At 35.4% G+C, this 19,792-nt stretch overlaps 1 protein-coding gene across 2 annotated transcripts in view; it reads left to right on the top strand.

The window, feature by feature from the left end:
• The window catches only part of PPM1B (protein phosphatase, Mg2+/Mn2+ dependent 1B), a 92,924-nt gene extending 81,044 nt beyond the window's left edge, over positions 1–11,880 (top strand). The window contains exons 6-7 of one of the 2 annotated variants that reach the window (XM_061155501.1): positions 7,274–7,318; positions 8,016–8,134. In XM_061155501.1, coding sequence (XP_061011484.1) covers positions 7,274–7,318 — 45 coding nt within the window. In that variant the 3' untranslated portion in view covers positions 8,016–8,134. Of the gene's footprint in view, positions 1–7,273; positions 7,319–8,015 lie in introns of both variants that reach the window. The other variant, XM_061155500.1, reaches the window with a different exon arrangement.
• Positions 11,881–19,792: the final 7,912 nt, after the last annotated feature.

Raw genomic sequence — 19,792 nt, 5'->3', positions numbered from 1 at the left:
GTTAATGCAGTTCTTTCTAGAATATTAACATCTGATTATGGTGTGTTTATAATTTTTAATAATATAACTGATCTCATCAGAAAAATCTTTTTAAGTATTAGAAAGCTGTCAAGCTCATGATGATGGATACAGATTTTTCAAAATTCTGATATTCCTTTGAAAAGTGAAATGTTATCATTGGCAACAAATATTATCAGTTGTTTTCTGTATATAACAGGCTTTCTTCATTTCAGAGAAAATGCTGAATTACCACTGTCTGTCAACAGTCATTCTTTCAAGTAAAAATGGTGTTCATGTAAAGTGGCTGCTAGTTCAGCACACATGCCTCACACTTCAGCATGCCGTAGAGCCAGCACTTCTCATTTCACTATAATAGGATATTAAAAAGATGTATACTCAAGGGTAGAAATTTTTACTGCTTAAGGACTTTGTTAACTGAAATCTGCCCCCCCCCCTTTTTTTTTCTTCTATGAGTACAAGGAAAATAGTGACTAGCTTGATGCTAGTGTCATGATTCATGCTGAGGTGCCTGCAGCTTTGCCCACCGTTTCTCTTGCCCAGTCAGTGCAAATTTTGATTCTTTGAGAAAGAATAAATACTAGTATTAATAAGAAAATATTTTGGATTTCTTGGACTTCCTTGAAAGATTCTCTGGGACCCCCAGACTTTCAGATTTGCTGCCGTCATCCTGTTGGACAGCTTGACAGTGTGTTCATTTATTCCCAACATTACAGTGTAATAGTAGATGAATCCAAAGATATACAGATTTGATACGAAATTTACTTGGGGGGAAAAGACGATGTTTATGTAGTTACCATTACACTGATCCTTAGCAAGATAAACAAAGTGGAATCTTTATATTGTGGCATTTTTTTCTCCTGTAAGTTTCCTGTAACTTGGAAAACTCATGATGTTTGTGAATGGCATAGATTTGGATCATTTTAATCTTTTAAGATGACTTCTGTTACAGATTTGTGTTACTTCTTTTGAGGAAGTCTCAGTTCTGTATTGAATTTTTAAAGTCATATTTTGAATAAAACTATTTACCATGACTGAGATGTCATTTCAGGTTGGCCCAATAAAGACAGGACTTTCCTTGTTTAATATTGATTAAGTGGATCGTGGTTTTATGCTGAATTTTTGTTAGATTTTTCGATTTTCTCAACATTCAGCAAGGTTGGGGAAAGTTACCATGGAGACTGTTTTTTTAAAGGCACGCTTGGGAATTTCCCGTGTGGTCCAGTAGTTAGGACTCTTCACAGGTTTGATCCCTGATCAGGGAACTAAGATCCTGTGAGCTGCATGGCACCGCCGCTCCTACCCGCCCCCCCCCCCCCCCCCACCAAAAACCCTGTTGATTTCTGTTATACATTTCATGTCCAATTATGAGGCATGGTACTCAAAATATTTACTTAAGATACTTACTACTTAAGATACTTTAAATGTGTTTGGGTAGCCAAAAAGGACTGCAACTCTGATTTGTCCCTGAGTCAGGTTTATTTTCAGACGGGTAGGTCTCAGTCAGGTGTTACTTTTCATAGTGCTATCAGGCAGTTTATGTTGCTTGAATTAAACTGAGTTTTAATTGAGATTAACCTGAAAACATCCATTGAATTTCTTTTGCTATCCAAATATTATCCTTGTCTTGAGTTTAGATTCATTTTAAAATGACATCTATGACATCTCATATTCACGTTTCCTCTTCCAAATTGCCTTTATTTGTGCCTTGAAATTAAACTGGTTTGATAAGACAAAGCATTTGATAAAAGATTTTAGAACACAGTCTGTTTTGGGTAGCTTAATAGTATTACTGAAAAATAGCATACTGTGATTTTCACATATTAATACATAATGTGCATAAAATCTGTTAAGATCATCAAATGCTAATACAGTAATCATTGAGACCAAATTTTTTAAGTTATTTCAAAGCAATCCTGAGAGTTACTTGGTTTTGCAGATGAATTCTTAGGTGCACATTCTAGCAATTTGCATTGTCTTTTTTTTTTTTTGGCTTGCTGGCTCTTAGTTCCCTGACCAAGGATTGAATCTGGGCTCAGAGTAGTGAAAGTGCCAAGTCCTAACCACTGGACTGCCTAGGAATTCCCATGCATTGTCATTTTTTGCCCAATTGCTGTGTGTTTTTTGTTTTTTTTTCTTTTTTTTCTATTCAACATTGGGCATTATTCTGTAAACCTTAATGAAAATGCTAAGCAAGTGTTTATTTTTGCCCATTGTTCTGGTGACTCCTGTACTGTATGCTGTATTGTGATCAGAAGTAAAACAGTGTAGCTACTAATATAAAAGTTGCTTTTCAGACAGCACACCACTGATTCCCCTTTTGCTAGCTTTCCTGGCAATGGTATCTTCTCTCCCTTATTTCCTGTTTGTTTTATTCTACCTGGCAAGTGTTTCTATTAACTAGTATAATACATTGTTTTCCACTCAGACATAACTGGTTGCTCTTCTAATTCAGGAGGGAGAGGGTGCATGATTTTGGTATTAATGGATTAGTAATTATTTCTTTTACCTCTTAGTATCCACAACCCTAGTGAAGCACATAAGAACCATAACTTATTAAATATAAGTAGAAGAATCAAAGATAGGGTTCTCCCCCTTGACTAAAATCCCTGCATGATAATGTTGACAATATTCATCTTTTTATTGATTAAATCTGTACAGCACAGGTATTCTTCTTTTACCGTATAATATCCACCTGCATTTAAAATACTTGCACATGTATTTGAGGTGAAGAACACCGGTACAATCCAAGAATTACTGTAATGTATGGATCTGACTGCTGCTTTCCCTTTCCTGAGTCATTTATGCTATTTTCAGTTGTGTGCTCATTATGAAGAGATGGTTTTGCTTCATTTCTAAATCTTGAAGACATGAAGTACACTTTATTTTGACAAAATTCCGCAGTAACATCATTTAAAAGACCATGTCGTGTATGTTCATGATGTTTTGCCTGTGAATAAGCATCTTGTAAGTAAATTGATATAGAGCTTATTTAAAAGATTTGTATTTAATATTTACTATTAATATTAGTCTTGGATAAAACTGGTTAGCTATTATAGCACTTGGATGCTATTGAAGTATACTCCTAAATTGAACATTAGTGGATTTAATTTTTATAGTTTCTTTGGAAACTACAAAGCTTTTCATGAAAAGTTGACATTTTAAAATATGTGTAGTCAAAAAACAAGAGACTTAAGAATTTTCATATATGGTTTACACTGTCTCTAAAATGTTATAATTACCAAAGGAAGTTCTAGGGTTCCAATTCTCAACCTCCAGAGCAGTTCTGCTTTTTTCTGTTGTTGAGATTCCATCTTAAGATTTCATTTGAATAAAAGCTCTTTGAAAAATTGGAAAATCACTGGGCTCAGAGAATGTATTTGTGGACTTAGGCAGAGGAAACTAGTAATATTTGTTTTGCAAGAAAGGAAACTCAAGTGTTTGGCTGAGCTGTGAACAGTATTTACAGGTTTTGATTCAGTTATCTACCTGACTATTATCATTGTTATATTTAGAAGAGGGGATAGGGGATGTTGTTGAACACCCTGTCATCTATCACCTACCTACCGTTAAGAGGTCAATCACCTCATTAACTCTTGCCCCACACTGACTACCCACCATGTTTGGTTAGTTTGGATTTTGCAGGGTGGATTATGGGGGAGGAAAAGGTGTTATTCCCAACATCAGCTTTGAATTTATTCATATTATTACCTCTACATTCCCCACCTCTTCTGTAAAACAAGTTAACAGTTAAGTAAACTGGTTTATTTTTGTTGAGAGAGATTTAGATTATTTATAACTAATTACTATTACAGAAAACTAATGCAGTAGGCATCCTAGTGTCTGTCCCTTAAGCATGTGTACTAGTATTTCTCTAGTATTTGCCTAGAAATAGAATTACTGGGATATAGAGTATGCTTATCTTCAAGTTAATATTGTAGATGCATTATACTCAAGGTGTGCTAAATTCCACTTCCACTAGAAATCTATGAAAATTCCTGTTCCTCTGTCCCTCCCCATCCTCAGTAACACAGTAAAATTGTCAGTCTCTAAATTTGCCAGTCATTTGAACGTGAAATAATAACCTAATTTGCATTTCTGGTTACATGTGAGGCAAACATCTTTCCTGTGTGTGTTGGCTATTTGAGTTTCTTCTTTGAGTTGAATGCCTGTACTTTTACCTCCTTTTCTTTGGGATTATCTTTTTCTCATTTATTTGTAGTTTTATTTATTTATTTTTTATGCAGTGAGGATACTAGTCCTCTGTTGCGCCTTGTAAAGTGTTAGTCTGAGTTGTGTCCGACTCTTTGCAACCCCACTGACTATAGCCCACTGGGCTTCTCTGTCCGTGGGGTTTTTCAGACAAGAATACTGGAGTGGGTTGCCATTTCCTCCTTCAGGGGAGCTTCTCAACCCAGGGATCAAACCCAGGTCTCCCGCATTGCAGACAGGTTGTTTACCATCTGAGCCACCAAGGAAACCCCAATGTTTTTGTAAAACCCAGTCTTTATTCTTTTACTTTGTGTGTGGAATTTTTTGTTGTTATTTATCCATTCTTTTCTTTATGGTTTATGTTACTGTCTTAAGAAGTTATTGTTATCTTAAGTTCTGTATTCTGTATTTTCTTTCAGTTTTTAAGTCTTCTTCCCACATCCCAAGTACATATATTTAGGTTTATGTTTCATGCTGAATTTTTTGCTGTTGTACATAGTATGAAATAAGGAATCCAGTTTTTTTTTTTTAATGTAGGTTAATTGTGCCAACACCATACCAACCCTGTCTAATACTAACTTCCCATGTGTATATAATCCATTTCTAGTTTCTGAGTTTGGTTCTATTGTCTTTTTGTCTAACCCTATGCAAATATGTTAACCTATGACACTTTTAATTACCGTAGCCCCATGAATGCTGATACTTAGCAGGTGTGTGTTTTCTTGATCTTATATAAGCCTAGTTCCTTTTAATAAAAATGGAGTTAATATGGAGAAGGAAACGGCAACCCACTCCAGTATTGTTGCCTGAAGAATCCCCTGGACAGAGGAGCCTGGAGGGCTAAAATCCATAGGGTTGCAAAGAAGCGAATTAGCATAGTTGTTACATAGCAATAAAATGTATTTGTATGCATTTATGTGTCTCCAACTCAGTTGTAAATGTCTTAAGGGCAGAGAATATAACTGTCTTTGTATTCTCACATTTCTCCACTAATGCCTAGTAAAATCTTAGGCAATCAGTAAATATTTACTGAATGAATGTACTTGCCTCTAGAAACCTAAAGTCCAATGCATAAATACATAAAATTTTGACTGTTAAAAAAAAAAAAAATGGAGTTAATAAATCTACATTCTTAGCTCTTGGTAGCCTGCATCCACTTGGAGGATCTAATACTGAAAATTGCTCACCCCACCTATGAAAATTTGTGTGTTCTGTTGCATATTTACATTTTAAACTATAGCAAGGTATCACATCTATCACCCTGACCCCTACCTTCTGCTGTAAGGCTGCACCAGTAAGAGTGCCCTTCCGTGTTCTGTTGGAGCTTAAAGCAAAGAAAAAATCAATAATTGTCATTTGCAATTTTTTGATATTTTGTTCATCATGGGTTTTTGCATTCATTTTATTCTTTTAAATGTTGCATTAAAATATTTCTCTTGATTACTGAAGTTTTTAGTACCCCTTATATTTTGTCTCCAAGGCAGGTACCTCACTTGGTTCATCTTAGTCCCAGCTGATAAATATATTAATTCCTGAACCTTTGAACTGACTGTCTCTAGACCATTTTCCTGGTTAAAGACAGACATTACCACAGAGGGATATCTCTCTATTGGTCCCCTTTAGCATAGATCAGTTTTTTTTTGTTTTCTGGGGCACTTAAGAGAAATGGAGGAAAGGCTTTGCTTCCCTAAGTAGTGAGCCATCATTTAATACTTTGAAAGCAAAATGCTGAGGGAAACTGCAAGTTCCAAAAAGATGTCATTTATGGAAAACCTTTAATCTATGAAATGTATTTGAAAATAATATTGTTACATATTTTAGTGTCTATGGGGAAGGGAGAAGTATCTTAAGTCAATGACACCTTACAATTGCCATTGACTAGGCAGTTGTCATGGCATAGTTGCACCAACTTGTCATAGCTGTTCACATTTTAATTCCACAGTTAGGTTTTAAGTCTTAAAAAACTTCTATTACAATAGATATAATCCTAAGTGTTATTAAAGCATTGTTTCGTGATTTAATTCGCACCTTTTTTTCCTTAGTCATACGTAAAGGAATGGCATGTAAAATAATGAAAGCTTAAAAGTTGATGGAGTATGATATATAATTTATAAGCACATAGTATGTATAAAACATGCCTGGGGGAAATGCCCATTAATTTAGCACAGTAAGTGTTTTGGGATGTGAGAGTTTTATTTTCTCTTCCCTCAAAATGTTACATAAAATGTTAACGTATGTTAAATCTAGTAGGTAAAGGTGTTTGAATAAAATTTTGAGTTAAAAAGTAAAATATAGAAACTAAATGAATTCAGTTTAGTCCTGGATTGCTTTCCATGAAGCAGGCACCAATTTATAAGCCCGGCAATATACAACAGTGCTCATGTTTTCTGTTTTGCCAGTATTCCAAATTGCCAGTCCTGTGGGTGTAGTGATTTGTGATTTTTTTTTTTTAATTCTCAATTATTTGATTACTAGTGAGATTGAACTTTTCTCTCTTTTTTTTTTTTTTTGGTAAATGTATGGCTTTTATCTAAACCTGTTTGCGTATGTTGCTTATTTTCTGTTAACACGTTGACTTTTTTCTTACTAATTTGTGAGAGCTTTTTAGGTTTTCAGGAGATTAGCCGTTACTCTGTTACTTATGTCACAAATCATTCTCCTGAGTTCACCAGTTGCCTTTCAGTACTGTTTAAATAGGAATGTCAAAGCATGAATGGGAGCAAACTGATCAGTTTAATCTGATACTGAAACATCCTAATTCCTGAAAAGCTACAAGCTCAAAGGCATAGAATTCCACGTCCCCCCTCTTATAGCATACTACCCTGTGTCTGCTTTTTCTTAGACAGTGTTTTTTTATTTCTATGCCAGCTTTATTTTCTGTATATTGTTTTAAGAATACAGTGGGGTTTATTTTTTTGTTTTACTTTTAAATAAAAATTTGAAGTAAAATTTAAATGAAAAGAGATGTTCAATTTGAGTTTTGAGAAGTCTCTTGATTTTTTTAAGTTTCAATAGTTTAGAACATTATCATTTTCTTCAACAGTTTGAACCTTCAGTTGTATACTTAGACAGTCTTTTCACATTCTGAGTAAGTATTTATATGTATTTTCTTTTACAATTTTGGCCTTTTTATTATAAATTTGTAATATAAATGAAACTATATATATAGAGTATTACTCCACTCCTAAAATCTAATGTAATATTTTCCATTATTCCCTCACAGTAGCTGATACATAAAGTCTTTGCTTATTTGAAGGTGCCCTTTTACTATATATTCTTGTATATACTTGTATTTTTATGAACATTCTATTTCATTACTTTGTATTGTATACCAGTATGTCATCTAAGTTATCATTGTTTTGTTTTATTTTTTTTATCTGATAGGGAGAGTGTGCCCTTATTAATCTATTTAAATAAAAATTGAACATTTATTCTTCCAGATGACCTTTTTAATAATTTGGCCAAGATTTCACTACCAAGTAAAAATCCTGTAATTTTGAGTTGTTATGTGGTAGATTAATTTGGGGGGTTTTTTACCAGAGATGAGTTCCATTCCAGAATTAGTGCTGCATCTTTTTACATAGAAATATTTCTTAGTGCCCCAGTAAAATTTTTATCTTTTTCTCCATATGTTCTATACATTTACTAAGTTCCGTATTTTACATTTCTTACTGTATTAAGAATGAACTGTTTTTCTTCCAATTCATTTTTAATTTGTACCTTCTTAGACAACTGATTTTTAATCATTTACAAAAACCATTTCAATTTCTTATCATTTCCACCAGATGGCAGTCTTGAGCACGTCCACTTGTAAACCCGCTGAGAGCTCTGGTGACGAGAAAGGCAGTGGCTGGCAGACCTTACAAGCCCTTAAAAGTACAAGAACAAAAAGGTTTTTTGTAAACCTGAAAGAAAACGAACCCAACATTATGTAATTATAGTATTTATACTGCTATTAACCTTTAATCTTAGAGCCCATTAATGAAGGCAGAGAACTGTCACTGTACCCTTCAAAACCATATTTTTCTCTGTCTTTGTGATAAATACCTGTGGCTTCTTGGCAGTACTTTTGCTTTTATTCCAGAGACTTTCATGGTTAAAGGCAGGCTATATTTAATAAATATCATTATTGTTTCCCTCCTCCTAAAAGCACTATTTATATCAGAAGTTACTGGATTTCTAAATGTCTATGTAAGAGCATCTTGTGACTCTTTTATGATGCCCAGAACTCATTTGAAGTATGAGGTACAGAGTTAATAGCTAATGTAAAGGGAAGTAGGTTTGTAACTGGCTTGTTCTACATGCATACACATCTTAATACCCTAAGTTAGACGCTTTTAGCTTAATTTTGGTGACTTCAAAGACCTATGTTTAGGAATATAGAAAGCAGTGAATTTCTTGATCCGACAAGGAATTGCTCAAGTGCTTTCTCATAGATGCTTTTCCCAATGGCCCAAAGAGAGTACCTTTGGACAGCAGTACATCACCTAGGTAAGCTCCCCTTTTGTACCTTTTATTACAGTTCCATTTGCTAATTTACTTTAATCAGAGAATAGTAAGTGACTGAACAGTAACTATGTACATTCCCTTTCTCAGATTTTATTTCTGCTCTGAGATTGAAAGGTACAAAAAAAGTAAAAGTATTATAAGAATGAAAAGAGCGGGTTTGGTACAATGGTATGCCAAGGTTAATTCTTGCTTTTCCAAAGAAAATTGATATAAATATCCTAGGAGGTGATATAGAAAAATTGCTGACAGATGGTAAATAATTTCTTTAGGGAAAATCGTGGAAAAGTTTCCTTTCTCAGTCCCTGATGATTCTAGGATGTAGTTACGTGAAATAGAAAATTTCTTTCATGTATTACATGGATTTATTCATATTTTGTGTGATCTCTGAGAATGAATGTTGAAATGGACTTCAAGGAATCCTATGCAGTAGTTATGCCTGGAGGTTTTGTGTAGTGTAGTGTAAAACATACCTTTAATTTTAGGACAAAATTGAACTTTGTTAGTTCGTACCACACATTTCCAAATAGTTTTGAGTAACCTAAATTATACAAATAAATCCATAAGTTAAATACACTGAAAGATTCGCTATGTAAAATTACTCTTGACAACCCATGTTTGTTTATGTAATATTTTTAAAGGCTTTTTCAGGATGGGACACACATGAATCCGGCAGTTAAGAATGTGTAATAGAGTATATACACTATTATAGTGTATTAGTGTATATACTACACTAGTCAAATGCCTTTCAGCATCAAAAGTTTACATGTCAATGCTGATTGCATTAACACTTGGGGAGATTTCACATCAGAGAGCAACACACACCATGTTTGTCAGTTTGAGAGAAATATTGGCCCATGAAGCGAACTCTGAATGATTGGTAATTTCGTATCAAAAGTTTTAACACAGTAGTCCTGAAGAATTGTCATCTATGTGTTCTTCAAAGAGTAATTTTGTAACAGGGCGGATCTTTAGATATGTTTTCATGAGGTCTCCAAGTTGATTGCCTACGTACCAGATGGGCCTTTAGAAGCTCTGATCGGATTCTCCAGGGGCCAGAAGCCACTTCCGTTTGAGGGCAGCTCTGCCTGTCCTGGTTGGTTCTTCTTCCCATCATTTGTGTTATGAACCCCTTGGGGCCAAACATTTAAGCACAGCTCTTACAGTGACTGGCAGTTATCTTTTCTAATTCTGTTCATTTCACTGATAAATTGTGGCTTCAATTGTCTTTACCATCCAAACCTCAATTCTCCAAAGACTCTAGTTTTCTTTCTTAAAGTATACAACCCAGAACAGACCCCAATATAGGTAGTAGAACTGTGGTCCTTTGTTCTAGTTACTGCTCTTTTGTTCTTCTATTTGACACTCAAATAATGAACTAGCTTTTCTGACATCCACATGAAAATGAGTCTTTTAGGTTATTATTTTTATTACTGTTAATAGTCTTTCCCCATCCTGCACTTGTGCAGTTGGTGTTTTGTTCAACCTGCTTCGCAGGACCTTCGTTTATTCTAAGTTTTCTTGTGTTAGATTTATTAACCTTTTGAAATATTTTGGGAATCATCTAAGATATGTTTACTATCTTATTCTTTTCAATCACCCGAAAGCTTGAAACTTGAACATTCAGTATTGAATGAAACAAGTCTGAGGACAATGACCTAGGAAACTTCTCTTTGATATGATATAAATTGACCGATGTTTTAAGCAGCATCCATTAGGTAAAAATTTTAGCAATTTACTGATTCATCCATCAGCCTGTTTCTCTCCAGGTCTGTCTGTGAGAGCATCATGGATCTTACATTCCTTGCTGAAGTCCTGCATTTCTCAAATGTTAGTCAAGTAACTGCCCTCCAAAGTTCATGAAGTACCTGCTGATACTTGGTGAACAGTGTTCTCTTGCCAAAAGGCTTAAGAAACATTATCACTGTAAGTAAGGTTTTATTCCAGGGCCTTTCCTGGGATCACTGTCAAGTTGTTGCCATCTTTTACCTCTTATAAAAATCGGAAAGATAGTCACCCTTTCTAATGTAAGGCCAGTACCCCCCCCCCCCCCACTTTTATATAACTACAGTGGGTCACCTAGAAATATTCTTAGATTTCCAGGATGATTTTCTTGTTTTCCATTAGCATAAAATAGAAAATCAGTTCTTATTGGCCTTATCACTTCTGTATAATTCAGTTTATTTGGAGTTTTCACTTTGACCCTATTCCCATAGGCCCATGCAAATTTATTTGTTTATTTTTGCTTATGGTGTTTCTTGCATCATTTATGTGTTTTTGAAACTCTGAACTTGTTACATTTTTTCCTGTGTAAACTGGTGGTTCTTGTTTTGTTGTTGTTTTATTGCTTTTAGTTACGTCTCCCTTTTTATTCTGTATATATGTGATTTATCAATTTAAAAAGTATTTTAAAAGTAACCTTGATGCATCTAAAAAAAAAAATCAAAATTACAACCTGGCCTCACGCCTGAGGCCAGCTGCAGCACGTGAACTGGACAGAACAGAACAGGGCCACATCCAGAAGATGCTCTTCACATCACAGACACTGGGGCCTTACCTACACAGCTTACCAGCAAGGGGAAGGAAGGTGTTCTTACCAATAAAGTCAGTGTGGTTATAGTGCAACAAATATGTCAGGTGACTTGAGAAAAGGAGTCCTTTATAAAGAGCTTTTTAAAAATTTATCAAAGATGCCACATGGGCCAGTAGTAACCCTGGAGCCTTATGTTTGTTCTAGGAAATGATGTAACTTCTCTCTTTATATTCTTCCCTACTTGTGTTATATCTTTGTTCCCTTAAAACTTGGGGTAAGGTAGCACTGTCGGAGTGTGGCAGAGGAACTGAGCAGCATATAGGTGATTGCAAAAGACCAGCTTTGGCTTTCCAGCCTTGAATTCAAGAGCCTCTCTAGGATAAACTTTTCGGTACCCTTCTGCCTCTTGTTTTCTTGTCTTTCTCGATTACCAGGGATTCAAAAATAGCAAGTAAAAAATAACAGGGAAAAAATGCCCCAGGTACAGACAGCCTTATGTATTTCTACAGATACATGAGTTACGTGTAATGTGTGTATAGATAGTGTGTTTCTTGGCACCTGTTTCTGTACACATGCTATGTACTTCAATAAAAATTTATTTCAAAAACGTCTTGGCTGGTGCAGTAAAGTCCTATGTATTTACGTTTATTCACATGAAGGTTTTGTCTGTTAATGGAACACATGAAAATATTGAGTAGATGTGGTGGGTATGCTTTAGCTAGTATGAACTGAAATATAGACTATGTGTTTTATGATAAACTCAGAGAAATGGAAAGCAGAGGGGAACCTTCAAAAGGTAGCATTTGAATCAGGGTTAAGCGAAACTAATATAACAAACAGAACCAAACCTATGATGGTTCAAAAAATAGATTATTGCTTGCTCATATGTATCACCAGGTTGAGTGTTCCAGGTAATGGTGCTTCTTTCTTCTATGTAGTGATTCAAGTCTGAGATTTTTAATCTTGGGGCTGTATCATCACCCAGGGCCTCGTTGTTGTCTGTGTCTAACCAGCAGAAGTAGAAAGTGAGCAAGGAAAAGGCACCCCTGGGTCTTAAAAGTCTCCTTAAATTTAAAGGGCATTGAAATTTTATATGTAAGGCATTGTTTTCCAAACACAATGGAATTAACATAAACATCAATAACAGAAAGATAAGGACAATATATTTAAATAATTCATATGCCAAAGAAATCATAAGAGAAATTAGAAAATATCTTGACTAGAATGAAAATAAAAGTCATAACATCAAAATTTGTGGGCTGCAGCTGAGGCAGTATTCAGAGGCAAATTTATAAATTTAAACACATTAGAATATAGTCTCAAGTTTCCAGCTTAAGTAAATACAAGTGCAAGAAAATAAGAACAGAAGTCAGTGAAATAGGAAACAAGGAAAAGCAAATCAGAAGCTGACTCTTTGTAAATATCAAAGAAGTTGATAAACTTCTAACCAGGCTGATCAGGTAAAAAACAAATTATCAGTGTTCGAAATGAAAGGGGAGATACCAGCATGAATCCTACAGACACTTAAAAAGGAGTATTATGAAATGGTTTATGCCAATGAAATTGATACCTTAGAGGGAACATTTGGAAATGAATGTAATTCCATGCTGGGAGTAAAATAGAAAAACCATATCATTACATTCAGAAAAAGCATTTGATGAAATTCAAGACCTATTCCTAGTAGAAATTCTCAGTAACCTACAAATAAAAGGGAATTTGCTCAGCCTGATAAAGAGTAACTAATACTATATTTAACAGTAAAAACTGAATACTTTCCCTCTAATAAACCAAACAAGGCAAGAACTCCTGATCCAAACACTTAACATTCAATACTGCCTGGAGGTTTTAGCCAGTGCAACAGAACAACAAAGAAAAACAAATTGGAAAGATACATATAACTGTCTTTATTTGTAGATAACATGATTGTGTAAGTAGAAGATAAACTATAAGTAAGACATGACAACTCATAAATAAGCTTAGCAAGTTCAACAGGATACAATGTCAATGTACCAAAATGTATTTTTACATACCAAGAACAAACAATTGAAATTAAAAAATAACACCATAGCATCAAGACCATGAGATAAATTTTGTGAAGTATGTGTAAGTCCTGAACATGGAAAACAAACCATTTTGAGAGAAAGAAAACCTAAATAAATGGAGAGAGATACCACATTCTTGGATGAAAGGTTTAATGCGGTGGTGGTTTAGTAACTCAGTCATGTCTGACTCTGTGACCTATGGATTGTAGCCTGCCAGGCTCCTCTGTCCATGGGATTCTCCATTCAAGAATACTTGAGTTTGTTGTGCCCTTTTCCAGAGGATCTTCCTGACCCTGGGATCGAACCCAGGTCTGATGCATTGGCAGGTGTATTCTTTACCACTGAGCCACCAGGGTAGCCCTTAATATGATTAAGATGTCAATTAAAATTAAACCGACTTATAGATTAAATGAAACCCTAATCAAAGTACTTAGCAGCCATTTTGGGTAGAAATTAACAAGCTGAGTCTAAAATTTATATATAAATGCAGTTGGACCTTGAATAGTCAAAACAGCTTTGATAAAAAGATTATATTGGAGGATATATGCCTGACTGCAAGAATTACTATAAAGCTATCATAGTTAACATGCTTTTGGTATCAAGGTGTATATGTAATCTGCTGGAAACAATGGAAACAGTGACAGTCTTTATTTTTTTGGGCTCCAAAATCACTGCAGATGGTGACTGCAGCCATGAAATTAAAAGACGCTTACTCCTTGGAGGGGAAGTTATGACCAACCTAGACAGCATATTAAAAAGCAGAGAGATTACTTTGCCCACAAAGGTCTGTATAGTCAAAGCTATGGTTTTTCCAGTAGTCTTGTATGGAGGTGAGAGTTGGACTAGAAAGAAAGCTGAGCACTGAAGAATGGATGCTTTTAAACTGTGGTGTTGGAGAAGTATCTCGAGAGTCCCTTGGACAGAAAGGAGATCCAACCAGTCCATCCTAAAGGAGATCAGTCCTGGGTGTTCATTGGAAGGACTGATGCTGAAGCTGAAACTCCAATACTTTGACCACCTGATAGAAAGAACTGACTTATTTGCAAAGACCCTGATGCTGGGCAAGACTGAACTCAGGAGGAGAAGGGGACAACAGAGGATGGTTGGATGTCATCACTGACTCAATGGACATGAGTTTGAGCAAGTTCCAGGAGTTGGGTGATGGACAGGGAAGGCTGGTGTGCTGCAGTCCCTGGGGTCTCAGAGTTCGACAGGACTGAGCAACTGAACTGGACACAGTAAAGAATCCAAAAATAGACTGTGTGACTATGTAACACCTATATGGTAACTTAATTTTTCACAAAACTCACAGTAATTTGATGGGAAAAAGGAAAGTCACTTCAACAAATAATTCTGGAACAAATATATAGCTATATATATGTTTTAATCAACCTTTATTCCTCTGTGTCACACAAAAATTAACTTGAAACACAGACTTAACTGTAAGAACTAAAAAATTGCTAGACCAAGACATTGAAGGAAATTGGGTTCAGCATTAGAATAGCTCAGATTAGATTAACATCTGCTCAGATTAGAATAACATCTGCACTTCCAGAGAGACACTCTTGAAAATGGAAAGTAAGCCTTAGACAAAACACATCTTGCCTAAGGATTGGTGTTTATAATAGATAAGTTTTAAAAATAGGTTAAAATGTTGAAAAACTAAGGATTTTATCAAGGAAAACATATGAATAGCAAATAAGCACCAGTGATCCGAGTTGTTATTAGTCATTAAGGAAGTGCAAATGGTAATACCACCACAACTCAGTAGAATGACTAATTAAAAAGACTGGAATTGCCAGTAGCGATAATGGGGAGGAAATGGAACACACACATTGCTCATGGAAAGGTTAAGGTCCAAGGACCTCAGATGACAGTTTGGCAATTTCTTATAAACTTAAATATTATACTAACCGAATGACTCAGTAATTCCACTCCTAAGTATATACCCAAGAGAAATGAAAACATGTCCACACAAAAAACTACATAAATGTTCATAAGCTATATTATAGTTAAAAGTGAAAACACCTCAAAAGTTCAGCAGATAAAAGGATAAACCACATCCATACAATGAATGCTAATTAGCAATAAGAGGAACAAATTACTAATTCAAGCAACAACAGATCTCAAAAGCATTATGCTAATTGAAGACACAAAAGACTGATTTCATTTATCTTCAGTTTGTGAAAAGGCAAAATTTAGAGAGAGCAGATTGATTGTTGCCAGGGGCTTTGGGGAGTAATGGGGCTGTTCGGTATCATGATTGTGGTGGTGATTACATAACTGTACATTTGTCAGAACTCATCCAATCATACACCTAAAAGTGGTAAGTATGCATTTTATATCTAATTCATCTAGCTAAAAGAAAAAAGTAGTAATAAAAAGAATCAAAATGTGTTCATGTAAATTTGGGTTTATGGGTATTCACTACAATATTCTTTCAAATCTGTTTTGCATTTAATAATTTTAATTTTTACATATTTCCAAAGACATGAACTTGAGATAAAATTAACAAGAGAAGAATAGTCCAAATTTTGTGCCCTGAATTACTTTTCACATGGGCTCCTCTATGTGACCTGCTTAGGGTAAGTAGCACCAGGGATCTACCATTTACTTATGTATTTAGTATCTGTGTATTTGTATGAGTTTATTGTTTAATTAGTTACTTGATGGTTTTCTTGAGCAACTGCTGGGCTGATGGGGTTGGATGATCAGGAAGCTTTGCTAAGTAATCTATTTAAAGGGGCTGAATTACATGACATATGGATATAAATTGATCAAATCCACTTTGTTATATAATCCCATTTGCTACCCTCTCCCACCTCCTGAAAATCAGGAAGACTTGCTAATAAAACATAACTTTAAAATTTTGTAAGAGTAAGTAAAATTTTTATTGAAATCCAGCTCTAGAAGATGCCCATAGTTGTTTTCCTCAAAAGCCACAGTTTAGCAACCTTTTAGAACTGTGTCTTTTGCATGGCATCCTCACTAATACGATATTCCTCAAACCAAAACCAATTTCATTTACTACATATAAAGAGCAATTACTCCATAATTACTCCATTTTAATTATGACTTTCACTTTGATGTTTCCTCAAGCTTAGGAAAATGGAATTCTGCTTTTTAAAGCAAGACTATTTCCTGTCTGGCAAAAAGGTATATAGGCTTAGGCTGGCATCCCTGAGACTTTGGGAGTGATACCTTTTTAAAATAATAACCCTTTAACATCTTCAGTTATTGTTCTTTATTCTGTAGATCCATGGTTGGCAAACTCTATAAAGGGCCAGAGAGTAAATATTTTAGGCTTTGAGGACCAAATGGTCTCCGTCTCTCAATTCTTCTGTTATGGCAAAGGAGCCACAGATACAAACAAGTACTGGTGGATGTATTCAAATAAAACTTCATTTATAAAAACATATATAGTTCTGGACTTGACCTGGGACAAAGTTTGCTGACCTTCATTGGAGATCATAAACACCCCGCCAAAGCAAATCTATTTATTTTGACAAACCAGCCCCAGACTCAAATAACTTAGGTGCTTCTATGAAGAGAAATAATAATGATAGCAATGGAGTTCAGACATGGGACCCCAAAATATGGCAGCTTGACATACTGAGCATTTAAAGCTGAAGGAGCTTGAGAAATGGCATGTGCAGGAAGGATATTCTGAGCTTCTCTGAAGCAGGTCATAAAAAAATAAAACAGGTCGTAAAAAAGTCTTGTGAGGGATTTATGCCCTCTGTCTGAAGACAAAGGGACACGGAGAGGACTCCGAACATTTTCTTTGCTAAGTTGCTCCAGATTCCTATGCTTACCTCATACCCTTTCTTCTGTTGTTATCTTTCCACCCTGCATCAAGCTTAGCATTAAAACACACGGGCTTAACTTTCTTCAAGTTTTCATTTCCTTATGAAGTCTCTTGTGACACATAAAGCTTATATTCTATGAATTTGTGTGCTTTTTTTCATGTTACTTTCTGTTTTGTTACAGGGGTCTTAGTCAAGAACTTAAAAGGGTAGAGGGGAAAGGTATTTTTCTTCCCCTATAGAAAATAACACTAATAAAGTGTTCATTAGGGAGGCTCCACACCAGAAAGTCAAGGTATGCATATTCTGCAACTCTGTGTGATTGTGTACAAAAATGTATAATATCTAGAAAACATGAAGATACCTGTCCAAGCTAGCTTATAAAATACTTCATGAATTTGATTATGACTTTGCTTGGTAAAGTTTGCTTTATAACTTGGTAAAGTTATAAATGTAGATTTTTATTTTTGTTCCCCTTTCTACAAGATTTTTGTTTGTTCCCTTTTCTACAAGATTATGGTTTTTTTTTTTTAATATATTTAGCCAGTAACCAAAGATGACCACTCTTCTTGCTAAAACAGTGCAACAAATAAAATTCACTCCTGTTAAAGATTTATTTCTGCAGTTTTTCACTCTTATTTGTAAGGAGTAGATAAGGACCTGACTAATATTGATGACTACAACCTGGACACTTGGTGTTGCTTCCTGTATTTAGATCATTTCCCCCAGTTTAAAGCAGAGTTACTGATGAAGGATTAACAGATGATCAATTATGATTCAAGTAGAAATACTATAATTAAGCAGAACTTGGAAGAACTAGAAGTCCTGGTCCTCATGGTCTTATCATTCAAATTAAATATATTTCTAAAGGGAAAACAGAAGAAATAGAAACAAGGATATGATGGTTTATGTTATAAAGCTGCTGCTTCTAGTCCGTGTTTACTATGAAAGAGAACTATTAGTTATTAATTTTTTGTATTAATACTTTTGAATACTAGAATATTTCTGTTTAGTGAGATAACTTTCCAGTTGCCTCTTGGAATAACTGACGATAGAGAAATTACCTCTAAGCAGGTCATTCTTGTGAAGAATAATTTAAGAAGTTCCTTTTAGTTCTGTAAACGTAGTGAGTAGACCCCTGTTGACCTGATACTTAATAGTAATGGTTATTATTATAATGTTAACAATAGCAACTTTTATCAAAGACATAGGCCTCACTCTGCAAAGCTCTTTGCTGAGAAGGAAGCTGACCAGCCTTTATAAGCAAGCCTGTTATCACTGGTAGGTAGTTTGTGTATGCTATTTAGTTAAATTTAAAACTTTAAGTTTTATTTCTATTTAAAATAAAGTTTATAATTTAAATGTATTTTATTTATAACAACACCATGAAGCAAGTGTAACAGATGAAAAAGTTGAGATCCATTCAAAGAGGCTGACTGCATTTACCCAAGACCATGAAACTTGGAGTGGCCGCTGTTCCTTAGGCAGGGCTTGAGTCTCCTGGTTTGCCACCATTCACCATCCCCCTACTAAATTTTTTTTAATTGAAGTGTTAATTAGTGCTGAAAAGCAAAGTGATTCAGTTATTTGATATTTTTTTTTGAATTTGATATTATTTTCTATTATGGTTTATCATCGGATATTGAATATCGTTCTCTGTGCTATACAGTAGTAGCATGCCCACCACTTTGTTGAGTCCCACCCTGCCTGCTTCACTCATTTATGTGCACCATCACAGCTTCAAGCAGTTGTGGTCCAGGTACCACAGCACTGGCATTACCTGGGAGGTGGTTAGAAATGCAGAATCTCAGGCTTCACCAAAAATCTAACGAATCAGAATCTACACTTTAACCATCTCCGAGAGATTCATATGCAGGTTAAAGTTTGAGAAGGCTTGCTGGAGGGGATCGCCAAGGTCCTCCCCCCACCCCCACCCCCACAGGATTCTGAATGTTGACCATGGGCCAAACCCTGCACTTATCATTGTTAATAGGTACAGCTCTCCATCGTTTAAGGTGGGAAAACCAAATAAAATCCTATATTAAAGTAACTGCCCTTACAAGGCTGGATATGCAAATGAATAACAAGTCAGGAATTCTGCGAGGGCTAGATCAGTGTCCGTGGGAGTGGGGGAAGGCAGATGAAGCAGGGCCTGTAAGAGAGGTGGAAACAAATGTCCTGAACAGGTCTCCCTAGTTGACAATGAGAGGACAGTGAGCATGGCTGATGGGAGTAGAGAGCTTGATTTGGGGATACTAAGACAGAAATAAGTTTAGAAATGTAGTAAGTGTGTAGACTGTAGCTTGGACATCTAGGCTGAGATATTTGGAGTTTGTTCTCTTTATAATGAGCAACCATTGATAGCTTTCAAGTTACCATTTGAGAGTTTTGAGAAGATTAGTGGTCTGACAGATTGTGTAGTATAAGTGGACTTCATTTTAAAGAGATATATTCACAGTGGTTTTATGTACATGGCTTGATGTGGGTAAAGCACTTTCCCAAAAGTATGACATGTTTAGTGTTTTTTCTGCCTATATTGGCACTTGTTCCTCTGATATATGTTCACAGAGATCCCAACCCAGCACCCAAACCATTTTGAATGTTTCTGGACTTTGAGGCAAGCCTTGCTGAGAGTGTGTCCATTAAAGGTCAGGGAATCATAAAGCCTCCCCCAG

Source organism: Dama dama, chromosome 11, assembly GCF_033118175.1.
Source record: "Dama dama isolate Ldn47 chromosome 11, ASM3311817v1, whole genome shotgun sequence".
NCBI lineage: Eukaryota > Metazoa > Chordata > Mammalia > Artiodactyla > Cervidae > Dama > Dama dama.
This window is presented reverse-complemented; position numbering and strand designations above follow the sequence as displayed.